Here is a 22,256-nt window from a genome sequence, read left to right as displayed (position 1 = left end):
CCTCTTCCACCCTGCTCTGCTACTTAAATAAAGAATTACTTTGGCCTGAGGCCCAGAACAGGTAAAATTCAATCCTAGGTGAATGGTTGTTTCTTCCATACATCAAGAAATTATTTAAAAGCTTCTCTAGTGAAACTACTGAGCTGGAAAAGGAATGAGATCTCTCTGAAGCACCTAACACTCACTCTTAGGTTTCTCACTCAGAAAATCCAGGGAAGCAGTCTTCATAATGTAACAGCATTCTAAGGTCATCTTCAGATTACATAAGTAATTGCCATGACTTTTCCTGACCCTATAGAATTTGATAAGTGTAGTAAAATATCTGCTATGTAGGTGGAGAAGTAAAATCACCAAATAAGAAAAAAAACATCATAAAATATTTCTCTGTAAAAGGAAGGGAAGAGAGGCAAGAATTTACTGGGCATATCTTCTAATGAAATCCACTGATATTAAGATAAACCAAAAGCAGGATACAAATAAACCATTTCCTTTTTGGGTTAAAATATGGGGTTTTGGTTGGTTGGGGTTTTTTTCAGGTTTGGTTTGTTGTTTTTTTTTTTGCAGGTGGTTGAAGTAGCCTGAAGTCTTCTAGTTTCCTTAGAGCAGCAGTGGGGGACTGTTAGGTTTACATTACTAATTTCATGGATTTAATAATGGGAGGGAAAAATCATTTGCCCTGCAATACGCAGGCTACCTAGTGCAGAAAAGACAATACAGGGCAGTTTCCTGACTGACATTGCAGGAGTTTTACATTTATGGAAATCAGGACTGCAAATTTATAGAAGCAGGGAAACTGAGTGTCCAGAGAGGAAGATTTATTCTAGGGAAGACTCCAGAACTTCAGTTCTGCTACCCAGAGATAAGGGGAAGGATGAGCTCAAAGGTAGTAAAGGGTATGTTATCCTTAATACAGAGCTGGCTGCACAGAACAATCTGCTGAACTTGTAACAAACACCTATCATAGCAGATTACACAGTGGCTACAAAATTCCTTTTCCTTCATGTTAAATAAAGAAACAATGAATTCCTAATTTCCATGACTTATGTGTTCTGTTTTGTTGTAACACATGATTCCTTTTAGTAAATATTCCAAAGTTAAAAATGTTCAAATACCAAGTTAATGGGATAAAAACACTCATGTCCACGGTACTGAAAACAAGCAGGCATATAATAAGGTCTGTATATAAAACATAAATGTGGGACCACATCCATGCTACTGTACCAGGTGCAATGAGAAAATCAAAAAGTATGAAACAAAGTTTCTGAAGCCCTCACATATTACTCAGTGCATATTTGTGTGTGTTTCAGGATGAAAGGAGGCTTTAGAAACACTTTCAGAAAATCTGTTTCCTTCAGGGTTCTGTCAAAACTGATATTTAATCAGAGGCCTTGACTACTCACCACCACTTCCCTCTTTGCGGCTCCGCGCAGCTCCCTCTTTGCCCTCTCTGCCAGATTTAATGCGCTGCACGACAGTGGAAAAGGTTTGAAAAGAACAGAACAAAAAAACTCATTTACCAATATATATTAGAGAAAATGACTGAAAATTAAACTCAGCTTGTTAATAAAACAGTAGAAGAATGTTAAACTAGACTTACTACACTGTAACTACTAAAGGTTGCTTTTCAACACATAAAATTGTCCTTAAAATCAGGGTTAAATCCAATGTTTATATAAAACAAGAGTTCTCTGAAATTCAAATATAATATCTCAGTAAATTATTTTTCTTCAGATAAAATTTATACAAGGAATGTGCCTAAAAATAGTTCAGATGTTCCTTTGTAAAGTACAGCTGAAAAAACAGGCAATACAGCCCTCCTTGCATGAGTTCAAAGTAGCCTCTGACCATTAACATCTTGTAAATCCCACAAGCATTTTATTATTGTAAAGACTCAAAAGGGAGAAGTGGGGGAATCTATAAAAAGAACTATTCACCCTATGGATCTTGGATTTTGAATTTTTGGCACAGAACTGTATTTCACAGCAAAATTTAATTTGCTGTTGAGTGTTAAATGCAAGATAAAGGTGAAGGTAAATACTTTAAAAGCTGTGTTTAAAAAGTCAGCTCTCTTGCATAGGGGAAGGTACCATAAACATCTCCCAGCTGTGTTTTTTTGAGTGTTATTTGAAAATTTTAACAGTTTATCAAAGCAATACCTTTGTATGACATGGCAGACTTAGATCTTCTGGCAAAACACCAAATTTCTTATGCATACATCTTGTCAATTATCAGACAGGACACCTCAGTGAGGGACTTTTTGATAGGTAGGTATAAGAACTTGATGTTTAAGGCACTCAGCTATTAATAAAGTATCTCTGCATCTTACTTCAAAATAGGAATTCAGGATCTGATTAAAAGACACATCATGTCTCCAGGTCAATTACTATAAATTCTTCACTCATTTTTCACCAGAAAAATATCATGAAGTCTGGCAAAGTTGGAATGATACCAAAGAAGTGAAAGAACTTCTAAGATTCATGCCAACAGAAAAAGGAAGAACTCTTAAATCAAAACCCACAGGAGTCAGACAGGAAAGCATTGAGCCTAGTGTGAAATCAGGGCTGCTCTGGGAGCAATTCAGTCTGGGACCAGAATTTCTCACACTTTTTTATTTGCTTTGGGAAATCCTCAAGCCTAAAATATGTTCTCTGAATTTTGGATTAAATATCCTTTTCACAGCCCAGTGAAGTAGCATATACCAATCCTTCAGGAAGCCTGTCCAGACTCTCCCAACTGTTGAATGACTGACAGCAAGTCTGACAGCAGCTCAGCTTCTGTCCACCCAAGGGAAGCAGTTCCTATGTGATGGTGCCCTCTTGGCATTTACACCCTAGGACCTTCCTCCCAAAATATAACATAATAACTACAATTTAAACATATGATTAACTCCTGTAAAATTCCAAGTGAGTAGTTTGTAAGTAATCCCACACTAAAAGCAGACATTAAAAATAGGTTTCCACCCTAAAAATGCCTATTTCTCCCATGACTGAAAAAGACATTTGGGATGGTTAGCCCAGATGTGGATGCCTGAAGGCAAAGGCAGTAAGGCCCCTGCAGCATTTGCACCTCTCATCACTGCTCCTCAGCACAGCCCATCAGCCATTAAGCTCACTGAAGGGAAATAAACAGTAATGTGTGTGCACAGCAGTGCCAAGGAGGCTCTGTGAACTTTGACACTATTACCTGTCTTTTTTAGAGTGAAACATGAAAAAGGAAGACTAATGCAGTAAAAAACCCCAATCAAACAAACAAAAACAAAAGATGCCAGCTCCCACCCCCACCATCCCTCCAACATTCCAACATATGAAGGTTGCAGTAAAAACTAAATGCTGTGAGAAGCAGGGAGAAAAATTTCTACAGGGAATGAACTCCACAGATGTTCCCAGATTCTTGGCTGGAAGTATTTAACAACTTGTCCATATTTGAGAACTGAGGGAAATAAGTACTCCAGAATATTTATTTTGGTATAAACTCCATGTGGATATACTTATTCTGGAAAAACAATGCCAAAATAGAAAATTTTGATAAATTTCTATAGGAAGACAAAGTCTATGTGCAGACTGTGAAATGCAGGTATACTATCCTAGCATTTTACCTATTTTGTCTTTACTGGGTGCAATTGAGAAATCAAGGGTTAGTCTAAAATTGGGAGCAGGAATTGAACTGTATCTGGTACTGCTAACTGAAACCAGTATTCCTATTGGAAACTTAGGTGGTGAAATATTAAAATTTGGTAATTTTAGAACTAGAAAGTATAGTTTATTACTGTATGGTCATGGATGACAGAAGGAACTTAGTAAAAAAAAACTCTAGTAATTTCCAAAGCCAGATGGCAGAGAGAAGACTAAAAATCACACACCCACCCCCAACCAAGAAATAAACAAAAAAACCTTCCCAAACCCAAAATCAGAGGATGGGAACCCAGATGTAACATCAATAGCAAAAGAAGGAACTGCAGGGCTATTGTTTGCAAGACAGCACTGATGTAGAGATTGTCACAGAAAGATATTCCAGTACTAATGCAGGACAGCTGCATACTGAATCACAGTGTGCCCTGAAACATCTTTCCTTAGAGTCTTTGCTTTTTTACCAACTACAACAGTGTTCATTATTAAGAAAACTGTGTCAGTGGGTTCCTTGGGAGCAGAAGAAGTTGTTCCTTTCCTTTGGGAGGAACTTGAAAAGTTTTGAGAGCGTGGCAGAGGAGAAAGGCAGAAGGAGGAGATGGGAGCATGTCCCACCAAGACAAGGAGCAGCAAGAAGGAGCAGAAAGCAACTGATCAGACTTCAGAGGTGCTGAAGAGAGTGTACTTGGAACCACAGGGGCAGAATTTTGCTCCCATTCAGAGCTTAGGCTGGAAACACTGGCCTGTCTGCAGGAATGAAGTTGACAGAACTGACGAGAAACCTGTTGTATTTTTATTATTGACTGTGGTTTTTAGGGGGCACAAAGGAAAGAGGCGTGTTTGTCTGGGGTTTGTTTGGGTTTTTTAAACTTACTGCAATTCATTTTATCTGCTTAAATGAAAATCAGTTTAGTTTAAATTACAGTACTATCAGGCTTATTCAAAAGGCTTAATTATTTTTTTTTCTGGGTAACACACTAGAGGGAATATTTAAGCAGATCTATCTTAAAGCTTTGACTAATTAAAAGCGCCATCATAGAAACCCTATCTGATCTGCTCTACTCTGCCCTCCTGATACTCCAGAGTTGTGTGTCCAGTTCTGGAGCATCCAGTGTAAGGACTTGGCCCTGTTGGAGAGGGCCCAGAGGAGGACCATGAAGATGAAAAGAGAGCTAAAGCACTTCTCCAGTGAAGACAGGCTGAGAGGGTTGAAGTTGTTCAGCCCGGAGAAGAGAAGACTGGGGAAATGTTGTGGCCTTTCAATACTTAAAGGGGTCTTAAAAGAAATATGGGGACAGACTTTTTACTAAGCCCTGTGGTGGCAGGACAAGGAATAATGGCTTTAAACTGAGAAAGGGTAGAGAAGGAGAAAAAAATATGTTGAGGATGTTGGGACACTGGAACAGATTGCCCAGAGAAGCTGTGAATGACCATCCCTGGAAATGTTCAAAGTCAGATATGATGGGGCTCTGAGCAACCTGATAATGGAAGGTGTCCCTGCCCACAGCAGGGGCTTGAAACTAGATAATCTTTAAATGTTCCTTTCAACATAAACCATTCTGTGATCCTGCTTTGCAAGGTTAGTGTTGTGACAGGATAGAGTCAACACACTCTTAAACAGGAATACTGCAATTCAAGACACAGAGGGAGCTTCCCACACCATGGCTGAGTTATGGTGACTGTTAAAGCCTGAACAGTCTAAACCAAGTGTGCAATAACTTGTTCAACCACAAGTCTGTGTTGGAGCCCACTGACACTTCTGTCATTCAGGTATGACTTGATGAATTCGCTTAACACAAAGAAGTCAGAATGAAAAACCCCCATAATTTAAACATAATTTTTATGTTACTAAAATCTTAATTTACTTTGAGGATTTAAACTTTTAAATAGTCAATCAGTAGCTTTTTCCTCACCAGAAAGTAATGTGTTTGGGAAAGCTCTTGCTTCGCATATGAAAATAACAGAAAGAGACATGACAATTTTTAGCTTTTTAAAAATTGTATTCAAAATTAACTTCTGTAAAGAAAAAAAGGTGTTTTCTTTAAAGTCCTTGACATTGCCCATCTACAATTAACGCCTTCAGTGTAGAAAAAAGCCCAGAATTACATTCAAAGAAATGGCCTTTCTTCTCCAGGGACCTCTCTCTCTCTAGTCAACTATAAAATAAACCAGTTTTAACTGGTTTTGTTGGTGAGCTTTCTCAAGTAAAGCACTGAGGTATTTAAAGTTACTGCAACAAAGTATGTGTATCACTGACACTGAAGTGATCAGAAACCAAGCAAAGGCCATTTAGCACACTTCAGTGAATCTCTTTATTGTGAGTTCTGCAGAATAGGTGCATTATACCTGGTCATCTGTTTTGCTTACTGATACAATTATGGGGAGACATAAAGGAATATCAATCCCATACAGCTGTTAACTGTTTTCTTTGGTCCATTTTCCCAAGTGCTTTGAATTTTACAGTTACTGAAAAGCCCAGTCAGTACACTTCAGCTAGCCCCTCAAAGTGTGGTTGTAGCATAAAGCTGCAATCCTTCAGTCAGTGTTTCCCCTTGTGAGTTTCATTTTTAAAGTGTCCCTGTGCTCACAGGCATACTCAGGCTCGCTGGAACTTAAGCAGAAGCAGCCAAGAATGCATGTGCACATGATCTGTCATCAAAAGGGACCAATAAGTGTTAGTAGAGCAGAGTAAATTAGTTAATACTTAAAGTATCCTAATGTGACTATGTAGCTCTGAGGCAATTCTCTGGATAGGCAAACCAAGCTTGAATACTTTGCATGGATAATGCTTTTCAAACAAGCAGCTGTTTTTAATTTTAAAATCTTATTTTATCACCAGAATAGCAAGAAAACAATGCACGAGTGCACACACACACAAACGTGAGCTCACTCTTCTGAACAGAACACAAGTTATGATCTCATACCTTTCACAGCCTGTTACTTTTCCATGGAATTCTTTTCTTTTCTTTTTTTTAAATTGGCACTCACATGAATAGTTTACTTCTACCTATATAATATGTCAGTGCTGCAGTTTTGTATATAATGAAAAAGGAGTTCTTTTACATGGACAAATTCTTAGGCTTCCCATCTCTCCCTATAGTTGCATTATTACTTGGCTCATAAATCCACTGAAGTATTAAATAAAATCTGGCAAGTGAGTAGGAAAGACGACATTCCACAGACATTGAATTATGCGAGTGGCTCTGGCATTCCCTCATGTCCACATAGTCCATCTTTCACTAGTATTTAAAAATCACAGAAAATCTGGTGCTCAGAAACTATTCAGACAGATCAGTAATTTAAAACTAAGTCTCCCAAACCCCAAAATATAAGCTTCTGTAAACCAGGAAGTTAACAACACATTTTGTCTTGAAGCATCATAAACATTACTTTAGCTTCACCTATCTTTGCAGCAATACTGTGTAATACACACAGAAACAAACTTACCTGCTCTCTGATTTCTTTTAATTTTTCTGCTTTCTTGAGCTTTGTTATGTATTCCTGGACTTCTTTCAGCCCCATGTCTGTGCAGAGACGAACTAAAAATCTGAGGCCTAATTGGAAAGTAAAGCATTGTTAGAAAAGGATTTACAAGCAGCTCAAACTACAAGTGCACCCTGACAGAACTGGACATGCAGAATGGCAAACAGTGCAGATAACAGCAAACAAGGTGACTCCAGTCCACATCACTACACAAGGTGTGATATTTTGCAAGTAATTCAATATTTTCTCTGTGTCCTAATCCATGAACAGTACAGATACCATCAGTATAAGTAGCAGGCAAAAGGCAGACTAACTATTTTGGCTCAGAACTCTTGACATTTGCAAAATATTTTGGAAGCTGGAAAGCAGAGAAATGATACTACAATATTACTAAGGAGCTGCTATCAAGAGAATTTTGTTGAAAATAATTTTGCAAATGCCAAGTGAATCAAAATATTTTTTTCCTCTGCTGTGGTTGATTTTTAAAGAGTAATATTTATAGAATTAAGAAACCCCAACAAAGCTGACATAAAAATTGAATGTAACTGTATGATTGAACTAAAAGAATCCCTGAAAAACATTCTCCTGAGACACTCTACCAAACTCTGAAAACACTGTTGGTATTCCTATGTGCTTGTTAACATTCCTTTCAAAGAACTAAAGCAGAAACAAGCAGGACATGATCCATTCTCTCCAGACTTTCACAAACGTGTTATTTCATTTTGTGCTAAGTTAGTTTTCTGCTGGTTTAGGAAACCCATGCTCAGGGACGGATGAGGGAAGAACCATTGTTTCAGCAGTAGAAAACTTAGATCAGTTAAATTGTCTTGCCTAACTCCTGTCTCCATTTGTGAAATTTGTAGAAACTATGTTCAGAAACATATTTGCATTCTAAAAGGTTTACTAGAGGCTCCTCCGAAATATGTGTGAGCAACAGGAACATGACATTTTGCATATAACTTTAAGGAATTACAGCACTGAATTTCACTTGTACAAGAGAGCTGTGATTCCTCTTTAAAAAAGCAATACATTTGTTAAAGCAGAATGATACAATTTTAAAATAAAATACAATGACTGTTCTTCCCACATTGCATCTGAAAGCACAGACTCGTTGGCAACAACCTTGTATTTTGGAATTTGTGAGGCACGGTGTGGGATGGAAGAGAATGTTTACACAACCACTGGCAACCCTTATTTTCTACAGGGTTTTTTTATTTACAGTACAGGTGTGACTGATTTTACAAAATGTCTTACTCTTCAAAGTTGTGTTTCCTGCAGTTTAGTTTGAAATCCTCTATGGATTTTCCAGAGACTGGGTGACAAGCTATAGTTAAAAACCCAGCAACAAAATCTCATCCTCAATGTTTTTTCTGGAAACCCTGACTTTGATAAAACTTAGCAATAACATTTTCTCATATGTAGAAATTTACAGCAGGAGTTTCAACTCACAGGAAACAGAAGTACAAATACATACATTTTTCAGAAGAAAGATTAAATGAGTAACATAGTTATAAAATCTAGGACATATGTATGAGAAAGAACTCATCCAATGCAACTCAGTTAAAGTTTCTTTCCATTGCTCTTCTTCAGCATTACCCTCATATTTCTTAAATCACGCGTCAGTGTTGTCACAAAAACCATGCAGCATTAGCATGAATAAAAATATTAGTTAATGGAAGTATTTTTGTATGAAAAATACATCATATGATTACTAACACACCTATTCAATGTAACAAAGTTTCCTTTGATAGTTGCACCGCAGAATGAGACAACTTACATTCAACATTCTCTGGGAATTTTCTGTGAATGACTTTGTATTTCTCCAAAGCTTTCTGGTAGTTGCCTGCAAACAAAACAAACATCTCCTATCCACACATTCAAATATAAAAATGAATATTTGATGAGAAACTGGAAGACCTTAACATCAATTCATCTTTATAATTAATGATTTAATATTGTAGGACTAAATTTGTAAGAACAAACTTAACATTCTTTATTAATGGATAGTAAAAATTAAAAGCATCTGAAAACAGTCCAAATTACTCTGTAAATAACAGAGTTAATGAGGAGGAGGTTACTGATTTTTGGGGTTTTTTTTTTTGACCTTCCTCTATGACACCATTGTTGCAGTGTCTCACCATGCTCACAATGAAAAATTCCTCCCTTATGCCCAGTGTAAATCTACTCTTATTCAGTTTAAAACTGCTGCTCCATGACCTGGAACTGCAGATCCCAGTCTGTCTCCATCCTTCCCACGAAACCCTCTCATTATTCTCCCAGCTGAACAACCCAATGAATTACAAAAAAATCTTACAAACCTGAAAGCAATAACAAAAAAGTTACAGAACTTACCACTTCTTCTGTAGCAACTGGCAACCATCAGCTGCCATTTCACTTGTGTTGGCCTGCATATAAACAAAACAAAATCACATACACTGCCAAACAATGAGTGAGCAAAATAATCTGCATAGCACTGGTAAAGACCTACTATTTACCTACTAATCAATGTTTCACCCAGCATGTTGCCTTCCTAGAAAGAATGTATCCTGCTCAGCTCACACACTGCTGCATCACATACCTGTCTCCAAGACTCCATGTCACTCATTTTCACTCCCATGTTAGAGTTTTTCCTCAGGTTCATGATTCTGTGCCCAGACACAATTAGCAGACCTGACATGTGAACCACTAATCTTTGTCAGAGATACAGAACCATGCAATGGGGGAGGAACACAATGCTAAATTGTACTCTGAGGAGGTTCCAGCACTAGGATCCCACATTGGCCACGGATTCCTGCCAGGAAACACAGTCCCTACTCACAGCTTTGAACTCTGGCTCTTCCTCTGTGCTATCACCTTGATGTCCTAGCTGCTGCCTGTCCTTCCCTTTTTAGCACATAATGGTGACAGTATGGTCAGAGAAAATATTTGAGATGCTTGAGCATGTGCAATAAAACTGTTGGACTCTTTCATCATTTTTACCCAGACAATGTGAAAATTAGGAAATTTTCATGTTAACAGTGTAAGCATCCTCTATAAGCCAAAGAATGTTGCACAAGTGGCTTACAATTGAATAGTAGCATATCCAAAAGGGACTGTCAGTTAATATTTTCAGAACAGTTTTGTACTTATCCTCTTCAGTTTTCCTCTCTAATCATAGCACAGGCCATTTTTAACTCTAAGCAATCTGTTTGCCTGGTAGTTGCCAAGCAAGTTCATGAAATACAAATGTTGCACCTTTTTACCTTCAGCTGAATGTGTCTCCTGCAAACAAAGGCAGCCAAACACACACCGTAACAGAATTTATTACTCAGTTCAGTATGAAAACTCTAGAGAGAATAAATTGTCAGCATCAAGTACTAACTACACTAAGTCCTTTTATTAAGGATAGACTTCAGTGTGATAGGAAAAATAAAATAGTGAAAAACTGTTTCCCAATTCATTGTCTAACAAGTTATCTTAGAATGCAATTTAAAAAGTAGTTATTGTGATTAAAATACTGAATGCATTAAACAATAAAATTTTAAAATGCTGTTGACAGCTAAAATAAGGATATAATTTCAAAATGCAACTTTATTTAAAGTTAGTAGCAATTTATATTTACATTCATATTTACCAATTAGCATATCTAGTCTCTATTTTTAATACCAAATAAAGAGCAAAATATTTATGCTGTCTTATCTACAATTAAAAATCTCCTCCCATAAAGAAAACATTTTTCTGTATTACAGATAAATTACAAGTAATACTGAAGAATTTAATATGCCAATTCTTCATAAGTACTTTACAATGCACATACTTAATGCATGGAGCGACTGCGACATGAAGCACAAAATATTTAAATCTTTGCCAAAACAAGATTGTGAAATAATTCCTCTTATTCTCAGCTGTTTCTTTCCAAATTTTCTAAGAAGGCCGTGAATGCCAGCATATGAAATCTCATAGCTTGACTAAAATGATTTTTTAAGGTGGCTGGTATTTGTAGGGAAAAGAATGCTGGCAAACGTGTGAACTGTGATTTCTGTCAGCTCTCCTGTGCATTTTTGTCTAAAGTACTTCTCTATTTCTTTATAAATAAATTACCATTTCAGTGAAGTCTATTTTTCTCTATTTTTTATCCATTTTTTAATCCTTAATTAAACCTTAGATTTTCTCATCTGTAATTAAGGTCTACTCTCACCCAAGCATCTCAAAGCCAGAGTTAGGATTTTTTACTGAACTTCTTACAACCTATATGCAGAATCATTTCTCCTTGAATTACACTGAATGAATTTATTGTTCATATGGTGTTTTGTACATACATGTCATTCAGATTCAAGAACAAAAAGAATGTCTAATGCTAGATCATCTCAAGAGAAGCAATAACAGAGTTTTGCATAATTTTCCATAGTTTTCCTAAAACACAAAATAAAGAAATTCACACTTACTGGGAGTGAATTTTAGTTCATTTATTAACACAAAATTCTTCATGAACCTATACACATATATTTGTTTCCAGACAAAAACACTGTGTATGTTCTTAGAATTCTCTTTGAACTCTGGATTACAAATTTAAATTTGACCAAATTTTATTTATAAACCATTCTCTAGTGAGGTCCCTTTCTGAACTAAAATAAAGTATATGACCTATATACTCAAGTGCATCATATTCTGCTAAAGAACAATTTCAGCAATTAAGTTGTTGAACTAAACTCAGCATAATTCAAATATCTTTATCAGGATCAGTTTAGCTTCAATTTATTTTCACTGATTGTCAATTTATTTTCACTGATTACTGGTAGTACAGCACTGCACATTTTTCCTTACTTATATGCCTTATTTGATGGAAGTAGAAGTCATGTGAAAAGAGGAAATGCAGTAAGATCAGCCAAAACATGCACTTATCTGAACCACCAAATCCTCACTGCATAATAAAACAATAGAGAGGAAATATTTTACATGAAGACAGAGAAAGAGGTCTTGGTGGCTTTGGAGAACTGTTCTCCACTTCATAGTTGTGTTTAATTGCAGATACTAGAGAAAAATAGGTTCTAATAGCTAACCCTCTCTTGGGCCCAATGGAGGATTTTATTTAACACTGAAAATGCACAGTAAGAGCAAAAACACGCTGTAAATGAGCAGAGAGTTGAGAAGATTAAAAAATATCACAAATATTCTGAACCCTCCTGTTTGTTATAGTATTAAAGTTATCCAGCTGGTTTATCTCTAGGTATTCTGATGGATATCTAATCAGAAATCTGAGCAGGCATAAAGTAATAACTACTTACAGGATAAGTGCTGCCCTTTCAAAGTACTCAATGGCTTTTTCACAGAACTGGGTGTCAATGTAATACGCTCCAAGCCACTCAATGACCTCAATGTTGGAAGGGAAATACCGGTACGACTGACAAAATAGGAAAGGTGAAAAACCACACAACTTTAGTGATAAACAACATCTTTATGTTGCTTCTGGAATATCTTTCTCAAGTATTTAATTCTCCAGATGCCCAAAACATGTAATATAAATGAATGGAAGTAGTGTGCTACACTAAGTGATCCTGGTGGGGAGGAAAAAAAAGGCATGCTAAGTTTCCTAATTGCAGAATGCTTTTTAGAAGTTATCCAAGATGAGCCTGTCACATTTTCCATCTAGCCTTATTTGAAATACTATTTTAAATAGCTTGTAACAGCAAAAACATTTACTGAAATCACATCTATGCATGAATAACTTATCTAAAACATTAAACAATGCTAACTAATAAGCGTACAATTCCTCATTCACATCAGTCTGCTGGAAAACTCACCCCAAAGCATTCCTTTCTGTACATAACTACATGAATAGCATTTTCAGCTTTTTAGAAATTCCCTTTGAAATAAGCAACAAAATTATCATCAAGAACAAGTCAATTGGTAATTCAGATTGCAACACAGACTTGGTCATCCTCACTTTGCACGGATAAAGAAAGAGAACTCTTGGATTGCACCAGACACTTCTGTCTTATTCTCATTTCTAACACAGAAGAATCTCTACAAACTGTGGACAGTAGTACAGCTGGTTTGAAATGAAAGAAGCTGCCTATCTTTAGGCAACTGTGTATACATAATGTATAGCTATACTGTTAAAATATATATAAAAACTTCCAAGCATAAACAAAACACAATCTATATGTATCTCCATATTATACAGACACAGCTTCCAATCAACTCAGTCACATTACACACCTCTAAAATGACTTCTATTATATCCCGATTTTATTTTGTCCCAGGCTATATTTTAAATTAACATTATTGCAGGTCAGTGTAAACAATGATTACATTGAAAAAAATTGAAAGTCTGAGCCCAATATCCACATGGAAACATACCCTATGTATTTCCTTGGAATCTGACTACAAAAATCAGATTTTGTTAACTCTCCCTCAGTATCTCTTTTTTGTCCTCTTTTTGGATGACATTTTATAAGGTTTAAATTAATCAATTATTAATTTGATATAGGAACCTATTGCAAACTTTTCTTTACTTAGGACAAAGTGCATTGAAAAAGCAAAATTACCTCACAGTAATAATGGAAAGCCTGGGATTTATCACCTTCAGTATCATATAAATTCCCTAGCTTTGAAAGTACATGTGGATCAGTTGGTACTACACTGATCAACTGCAGCAGCCACTCTATGGCTTGATTGGGATCTTCCATGATCTGGTATCTGAGTTTTCCTCAGTCAAGGACTGATGCCAATGGTAGTTTGATTTAGAAATCCCTAATACTTTACCTAATGCAATCCATATGCTGAACACTACACCAGTCACTGTAGTGAGGAGATACAATGACTCTTTTTTCCACACTGTTTTCATAATTTCATTTGTATCAGAAATAATTTTCTTATGCTAGAAGAAGAAAAGTATTTAGAGACTTTGTCTGCTCTTTCACCTGAGAACCATGTTGGACTTAACAGAACTCGGGCTCACTTATCCTCTCTCTCTCTCTGACACTAATCTGACTTGGATTTCCTCATTTATATGAACGAAGTGTGAGAGCCAGGCCATTTATTTGCAGCCTTTACAACCTGGCTAGTTTCTGCACTAGCAGCATTTTGTTCTAAAGTGATTAGGTAAAACTGCTATTCCAAGAACAGCCTTTTGCCAGCAGGAGGTTTTTCTGCTGTATGTCTAAGGAGCACAGTCCAGACTATTCTGCTCCAGAGAACAGCAATTTTAGCTGTAACTCAGCCTGCAGGGTGCTCTTCCCTTCTGAATGGCACAATGGCTCAGAGCTCTGGCAGTGTCAGCTGGAGTTACTGCCCAACCTGTTTTTTCAGTTTCTACTCCATCCTACCTGACACTGAAGAAGCTTCTGAGAATTGGTGGAAAGCAGTTTTACATAGCAGTGGAGCAGAGAAGCTCTTCCCCAGATGGACACAGACCTGTTGGGCCATTTGTGCTGCTATAAAGGGGCTTTACATGGAATAGAGATCAGAGCCCTTTCGTATGTTTGGAGGTTTTTTATTTTACTGACTAAAATATATTTTTATTACTTACACTATTCTTAAAAGTGTAGTACATCAGCTGGAATCTGTTCTGCCTTGGGGAGGATGTTTTTACAGTTTGGACACCCTCAGAAGCGCTGTTAAAGAAGCTCATAGTTTAGGGTATCACAGGTGATGTGCAAAGCCAATCTCTTCCCTCAGCTTTTCAATCTGTTGAGCTTCTGCAGTGCTGGGAGACAATTATTTTCTTACACATACACTAACTAATCTGAAAACAGCTTTCAGAGCAGAACTTCACATTTATTAGCTGTATGATTTTTTTCTTACATATTTTACTTAATTGTGCTTACATCTGCCATATTATTTTCATAGCAAAGCCAGCAGCAGTTTAAATATTCCATGACACAATTTAATACTGAGTGTAAATCTAATCCCTACAATGTGAGCAGTCTTAATGTTCTTCACTTGCTTCACTGGAAATATTCAATAAGGATTAAGTTCTGGTCTCATTTTTCTCACAAACATCAGATAATAAATCATTCTTACTATAATGGACACCATAGTAAATTTCTAAATTGCCTTGACATGACTGAAACAGTATTTCAGATTAAATGAGTTTACTAAAACCACTATTCCTTGTAATAACTCAGAAAAAGATACATGTTTGCTAGCTGGTAAAGGACTTGGGCACTATTTGGAAGGATTGCATGGAGTTTCAGAAAACAATCCAAAGCTTCATCTATCCTGTTTAACTTCTTGTAAGCTAAACCTAAAAAATAAAGGTTACAGTATTAATATAATGAGAAACAGATTACATCAGTATATTAACTGAAAGGAAAACCAAGAAAAGCAAAAGAGGAACTCAGTACTTGGAGGCAGTGTACCTGCCTTGACTTTAAAGGACTCTCTATTTGTGAGAGCCATGCACAGAACTGTGATCAGCCAGCATGACCTACCAAACTGATAAACACAAGGAACATGAACCCAATCAAAGACCAAGAACTTATGTAATCTCATTTTTTTGAGCAACATGAATGAAGAAAAGGCAAGGCTTTTAGAGGAGAATGACTGATGGCTTGATAATGCTGAAACTGGTATCCCTTTAGTGGGTAGTATGAATTTCTTAATCTTCAAAGTAACTTATTCATCTGCAATTACTAATTATGTTGTTAACACTGGGATTTTTTTTTTTGCAGAACAGACAGGTAGTAAAATTTAATACCTTGCCATAACATAAATAAATTGATAAAATAATAATAATTCACACATATTTCTACAAGAAAACTTTCAAAGACAGATTCTCAGAAACACTAGTGTTACCTTCAGTCAAAAGCTAAATCACAATAGCGCCTGTGACTTACCAAGATTGTAAAGTGCTTCAGTGCATAAGGAATCATTCCTGAGAGCTTCCTTATAAAATTCAGCTGCTTTTTCACAGTCTCCATTTGCAAAAACAGTATTTCCTTTGTTAGTTAGAGCTGATGGATTGTACCTATCAGAATTTACTGCTAAATCTGCATAGTTAGTTGCTTGTTCCAATTCATTCCCCTACATGAACAAAACAAACATTGTATTAGTCACTTGTCAAGTAACTTTCTTACAGCTGTGGCTTCTTCCAGGAATTTCAGGGGATTGAGGATGGAAAACAACCCCATTACTCCATCCTAAAATAGTTCTTATTTATTTGCATAAGGTAGATCATCTTTTTCAAGTTGCCACTCTGTCCCATTCAGTCTGCAACCTTTCTCTGTTGCAATAAAGTAGCATTTACTAAAAAATAAATTTAAAACATCCATGCCCTACAAACTTCATACACAAACAGACCTGCCTAAGCTACCTATTTTACATGTTTCTGATGTTCAGCTAGGGTTCCCAGGGCCAATGTTTTAAATCCAGCCACCGAGCTTCTGCAAAAATCCAACTGCAAGCATGTTCCTGTGGCCTGGGGCTCAATCTCACTCTGCTTCACATCAACAGTATCCAAAGGGATCTGATCCAAATTCCCAATGGTATTCCAGAATAACTACTCTAAGGTGCAGTTTCTTCTTGTTTGCAGAGATTATTTAGGCAGACACAGAAATTGCTACAAAAATGCAGAGCCTGCTACATAAACCACAGTTCTTAACTGGTTTTGTTGAAGCAAACACTTACCAAATAATAAAGGAATGAAAGGTTTGTTGCAGCTGCACTCTTTACTCTGCTATCCTTTTTTTCAAACATTTTCAAAGTCTCCAGTGCCTAGAAATAATTTGGAAACAACTTATTTCACACTGAAGTGAACTTATTCCAAAATCCTTTCAGAAAGCATTGACAAACTTCACAGTAACAAACAGCTGAAATTATCAACTCATATGCTCACATACATGATAATTACTAGAGTTTGTAACACACACTTCTGAGCATGTACACACAAAATTGTATCTATATTTATACAATATTAATTTTCATCACAATATTTCAACAAAATTGGCTATTTATTACCTATCCAAAATTTAGATTAGATAAGGCTACTGTGAACTACAGGTATCTGACAATTCTGTATGTACAAAATGCAGTGTTAGATGATTTGCTTTTAATCTAGTCATCTAATGAAAATTCTCATGCCTATTTTTCTTGTTTTTTAAGTGAAAACCAAAGAATTGATATAAAACTTTTATCAAAAATCCAAAAAAGAACACACTATATAAAAAAATACACACCATAGGGTAGGACTGGATTTCAATGTGTCTTTGTTTTGTGTAATAAGAAGATGACAACTGTCTAAATTTAGGAAGTACTCAAATGTGAAACTTGAGGCTAGAAGATTTTTTTTAACTTGAACATGAAAACTAAATTTCATAAACTTCAAAATAAACATGTTTATAGACAAAAAAAGGAGCATATTTATAGCAAATAAACTACAAAAATCCCTCTGATATAAAAGGCAGCTTTTCCTTTTCATTGACTATGGAATACATTTGTACCTGCAGACTAAATTACTAAATAAACCTATCTCCTTACGCTAAATATTTATATTAACAACATAAGCTGTTAGAATATCACAGTGAGCCCAGTTCCATCATCTATTGCAACACAGATGTGGCAACCACAATTTAACCACCAAGTCAAAAGTTTCCTTCCTCCTTTGCCTGAAATCTTTAAGCTGCTGTTTACATATCAAAGCAAAGGCATGATACTGTATGTCAAATGCCAAAACAAACATAAAGAGAAGTTTTAATTGTCTGTCATACACAGTTTTCACAGTTACTCTACATAAATACTGTAACTGTATTAATGGTGTGCAAAATGACAAAATATATACAGCTAAATGTAGTTCATACATTCAGTCAAGTACATCTTACCCAAGAACTATGAACTATTAATGATCTTAATATTCTTCTAATAGAAAATTCTTTAAAAAAACACCAATTTCAATCAAGAAGAGCATTACAAAAGTTAGGCTCTAGATTTTGTGGTCTCAGAAATGTAAGACTTGTAACTATACTTTTAAACTTTTATATATATATATTTATGATTTTCTCTAAGAAGGGAATAATCCCAAATATTTCCAGATGTAACACTACTATATCTGAGGTACTCTTAAGCAAAGATTTGCTTCTTCATGGAATTAACTTTTGGATCATTTAGAGCTTTACAGTTCAAAGTTACTTCCTGAAAATCCATTTCTCATTGTATCTCATTTATTTACCTTTGCTTGTACTGCTAAATGGCACTTTGGATGATAAAGACCTGACAGAAATGCCTTTCTCATGTACAACAAAAAGTTGACACAATTCTGAACTCAATTTATTTACTGGTAAATTATGTTGTGGGTCTCTTGAACGATTTCAGCAATTATGAGTCCTAGGATGAGCCCCCAGTTATGAGGATGAAAATCCATAGGCAATATTCCTTATGTCCTTGTAAGGTATCACTGCATCATCAGTTACATTTAAAGATTTCTAAAGAAATTCTAACTTTTAAATCCAAACAATAACAATCACTTAGGTTCAACAGTCAAAACACAGACTATCCAAACCATTCTTTGTGAGTTGCTTCCAGTGTATCGAAATTATTTGGTTATAGAAGTTAAACTTCAAAGCGGTTTGTCTGACTCCAGCAGAGATGTTATGCCAGAGATGGTATGAAGATGCATCGTTAACATGCAGAATTTTATTTTTTATTTAATTTTCAAAGTTTTTCTTTGATATTAAAAAAATCAAAGTATTTTATACACACAACTAAACATAATGTGGTAATATGACTTTGAATTTTATTTTATATTTTAATTGCAAGGACTGTTTTAAATAATATAATCATTATGATGAACCCATACAGCCCATTGTTGTAACAGGAGAAATCTATTTCAGTTTGTTTGTTTGTTTGTTTTTAAAAAAAAAGATGCAATAAAACTTCAGCCTTGGAACTGAGTATTTCAAAAAGTTTCCATTCTTGTTATTCAGCCAAATGTGTGTTGAGCAGTTGGTGAGTTAGGAAGTATATGAACAACAGACAGGCAGGATGAATGTAAATGTCAGCTGCAGTTTTATTAGAACAAAACAAATATAAAGATGCTCTGCCATCACCATTTTGCAGCGCCACTCTACTGTTCAGTGGTTCCAGTGCAGGTTAAAGGTCTTCTGTCACATAATCCAAGTAAAAAGGTTCTTCTCCCCTTACTCCTAACTTCCAACAGACTTCCCTCTCCCTCCACTGAAGTACTCCACAAAACACCAACAATCTCTGTACCTCATTTTATCTCTGAGAACTGATTTTAGTTTTTTGAACCTATACTGAACACTAACTGGAAATCACAAAAAAATTACCATTGAAACAATAGATTCTTGAGATCATAAGACTTTTTACCTATCTGTAACATTCTCACCCTTCAAAAGGTATCATCAGTAAAGGTACCAGATTTTCCCAAATCTTTGCAAACTCTCAAACTGCTTCCTGATCTCAGAAAGGGTTTCAAATGTGCTGGTTTTGGCTGGTATAGTTAATTCTTTCAATAAAAACTTGTATGGGACTCTGTTTTGGGTTTATGCTGGAAACTGTTGATAACACAGGTTTAACTAAGCAGGGCTCACACACAGCCAAGGCCTTTTCTGCCCCTCACCCCACTCCACCAGTGAGTGGACTGGGGGTGCACAAGGAATTGGGACAGGACACAGCCACAACAGTTGGCCCCAGCTGATCAAAGGGAGGTCCCAGACCTCCCAGGTGGAGGTGTCATATAAAGGTGGGGGAAGAAGGAGGAAGAGGGGATATTTAAGCAATGCTGCTTGTCTCCCCAGGTCACCATTATGCATGGTGGAGCACTGCTCTCCTGGGGATGGCTGCACACACCTGCCTGCCCATGCTGAATGAATTCCTTGGTTCTGCTTGTGTGCACAGCTTTTGCTTCACCTATCACACTGTCTTTATCTTAGCCCATGAGTTTTCTCCCCTTTACTCTTCTGATTCTATCCCCCATTCCAGCAGGGCAGGGAGTGAGTGAGTGACTGTGTGGGGCTTAGTTGTCAGCTGGGGTTAAACCACAATAGTCAGACATGCAGGATAATACAGGATAACTCTCTTGCTTATCTACAGGGAAGGAGAAGAGGACAAGGCAGACAGGGAGAGCAAGAGCTGCTCAGGAAACCAGAAAAGCTTAAATATGAGAAGTAAAAACAGGCTGAAGTTAAGCATGTGACCCTGTGTGCATCCCTCCAAGATGTGGGAATATGAATGACCTTAGAGGATAACAGGTATCCACAGCTTCAGTTCTAATTTTGCTGTGTATGGTCTACTGTAATTCTTGCCACTCATGCACAGCTGGGGATTGCTCTATTCCTTCTTATTTATGAAGCATTCCTATCACTAAATGTACCAGCCAGTGCATTTTAAAAGAAAACCTGTCAAATCCTTTCAGATATTTGAGTTTGTTTTTGTTCAGATGAAGTTTTTTTCTAACTACTCCTATTCCAAACCAAGCCTTGTATGTAATGGAATGACAGAAGAGCCAACTAAAGTATAAGGACAATTTATAGTATTTTAGAGAATGCTGCAGTACGTGGGGAGCTGCAAGAATACCAGAGCATAAACAGTAACTATACAAAGCAGGTGCAGCTGCATGTATTCTGGTACTATAGCCAACCTAATTGAGAGAAAGATTCAGCTCATATTAATGAAAATACCCCCAGGCTAATTAGCAAGGCTTTCTAGGCTCTATTGACTGTACTGACCTGAGTTCCATTAACTGCAATGACAGCTGGGACACCCAGTGAAGAAAACTACACTTGGGTGTTTTGATTTTGAAATGCACTTTATCCACTCTAACTTCCACAGCAGAAATTTCATTTAGATGAAATTTGTCTCTTGCCAGTGTTTTTATAAAGTTATTTTACTGATCAGCATCAAAATAATTATTATTTGCATAAATCACACTTTCTCTTGCAAAAAAAACCCCTGTGGCTAACAAAGGTATATACAGTATTGAAAAGTACTAAAGGGCAAATACAGTATTGAAAAGTACTAATGTGAGAAGTTACTATACCTGGTTAAAATTCTGTTGCCTCAAGTAAGTAGTGGCTTTATTTATTTCCAAATCATTGGCCAATTCCACATAGTGGGAAGCTTTCACGGCATCAACACACCTGCAACAGAAAGCAAGCCATGAAGATAAACAAAATGCATCTATGCAAATGCCTCCAAGTTACATTTTTTTCAGATAATTTGCTTTCCAAAGTGAGTTTTCTTAGGTAATCTTTCTTAGCAGTGGCAAAGAGCACTCTGATTAAAAATACCTGTAAGAATATTCCAGTCCTATAACCTACCCTAATTACAGTATCTCTGCTAACTCTTGTTTCTTTTGAGTCAGCTGTCTAAATATCACTTTATTTTCTATCACTGAGCAATATTTGATGTCAAAACCTGACAAAAATTATTTTTCAAACCATTTTCTTTGGCTACATTCTATAAGGTGGTTTTTCAAATTTCATTTCCTGATGCATATATTACCTAACCTATAAAAATACTAGTGAACAAAGCCAGAGACTGCAGACTGTGTCCCTGAGCTACATCATAACACTAATCAAGTCATAATAATAAGTCTCTTTCTGGCCATTCCCCAGTAAGTTGTGGCTTAGGGTTTTCTGCAAAAAGAGTGCAGAGCAGAAGGCAGCAGACAGTTTGGATGTTCACTCACAGCCACCACCTTCCATGGTTTGGTGTGATCTGCTTTCAGCTGCCTGATCATTTAAGTAAGACCTTTATTTATTGTATGCATATCCTGTTCTCTCAAACATTTGGAAAATAGGCACAATAAATGAACAACTTGTGGGATGCTTCCTTAACAGCTTCCACTATATTTTTAACTGGTGAAAAGCCACCTCTTTCCTTTTAATAACTGGCTATTTTGCCAACAGAAGTTTAATTCAACAAACTGCCTGCTGTTTTAATTGGTTTGGCACATGGACAGTCTTCAGACAAAAGCCTTTTAAGTTAGAGAAAAAGTTGTAATAAAAATTGGTAATTTCTTCTTTTATTACAGATGTCTTTGCAACATCAAAAAAGCATTTTCACCTGTCAGTTGTAACATCTTTTAACCATAAAATGCAATGTGATCTAACCATCCAACTGTTCTTTAGGAAATATGACAGAATAGTCCCAATAATATGTCACATTTTAAGTAAGAAGTTATGAACTCCAAAGAGTATTTGTCCCCAC

The 22,256-nt window shown here is 36.3% G+C and overlaps 1 protein-coding gene across 2 annotated transcripts in view; it reads right to left on the bottom strand.

The window, feature by feature from the left end:
- IFT88 (intraflagellar transport 88) overlaps positions 1-22,256 on the bottom strand; it is a 42,791-nt gene that overhangs the window by 8,707 nt on the left and 11,828 nt on the right. For both annotated transcript variants that reach the window (XM_059493693.1, XM_059493692.1), the window contains 10 exons: positions 21,085-21,184; positions 16,719-16,805; positions 15,929-16,115; positions 15,228-15,336; positions 13,637-13,787; positions 12,374-12,489; positions 9,462-9,514; positions 8,887-8,952; positions 7,074-7,180; positions 1,401-1,464 (listed from right to left, as the gene is read on the bottom strand). In XM_059493693.1, coding sequence (XP_059349676.1) covers positions 1,401-1,464; positions 7,074-7,180; positions 8,887-8,952; positions 9,462-9,514; positions 12,374-12,489; positions 13,637-13,787; positions 15,228-15,336; positions 15,929-16,115; positions 16,719-16,805; positions 21,085-21,184 — 1,040 coding nt within the window. The remainder of the gene's footprint in view (positions 1-1,400; positions 1,465-7,073; positions 7,181-8,886; positions 8,953-9,461; positions 9,515-12,373; positions 12,490-13,636; positions 13,788-15,227; positions 15,337-15,928; positions 16,116-16,718; positions 16,806-21,084; positions 21,185-22,256) is intronic.

Source organism: Ammospiza nelsoni, chromosome 2 (genome assembly GCF_027579445.1).
Source record: "Ammospiza nelsoni isolate bAmmNel1 chromosome 2, bAmmNel1.pri, whole genome shotgun sequence".
Taxonomy (NCBI): domain Eukaryota; kingdom Metazoa; phylum Chordata; class Aves; order Passeriformes; family Passerellidae; genus Ammospiza; species Ammospiza nelsoni.
The sequence above is the reverse complement of the archived record's forward strand: the minus strand, read 5'-3'. Positions and strand labels throughout refer to the sequence as shown.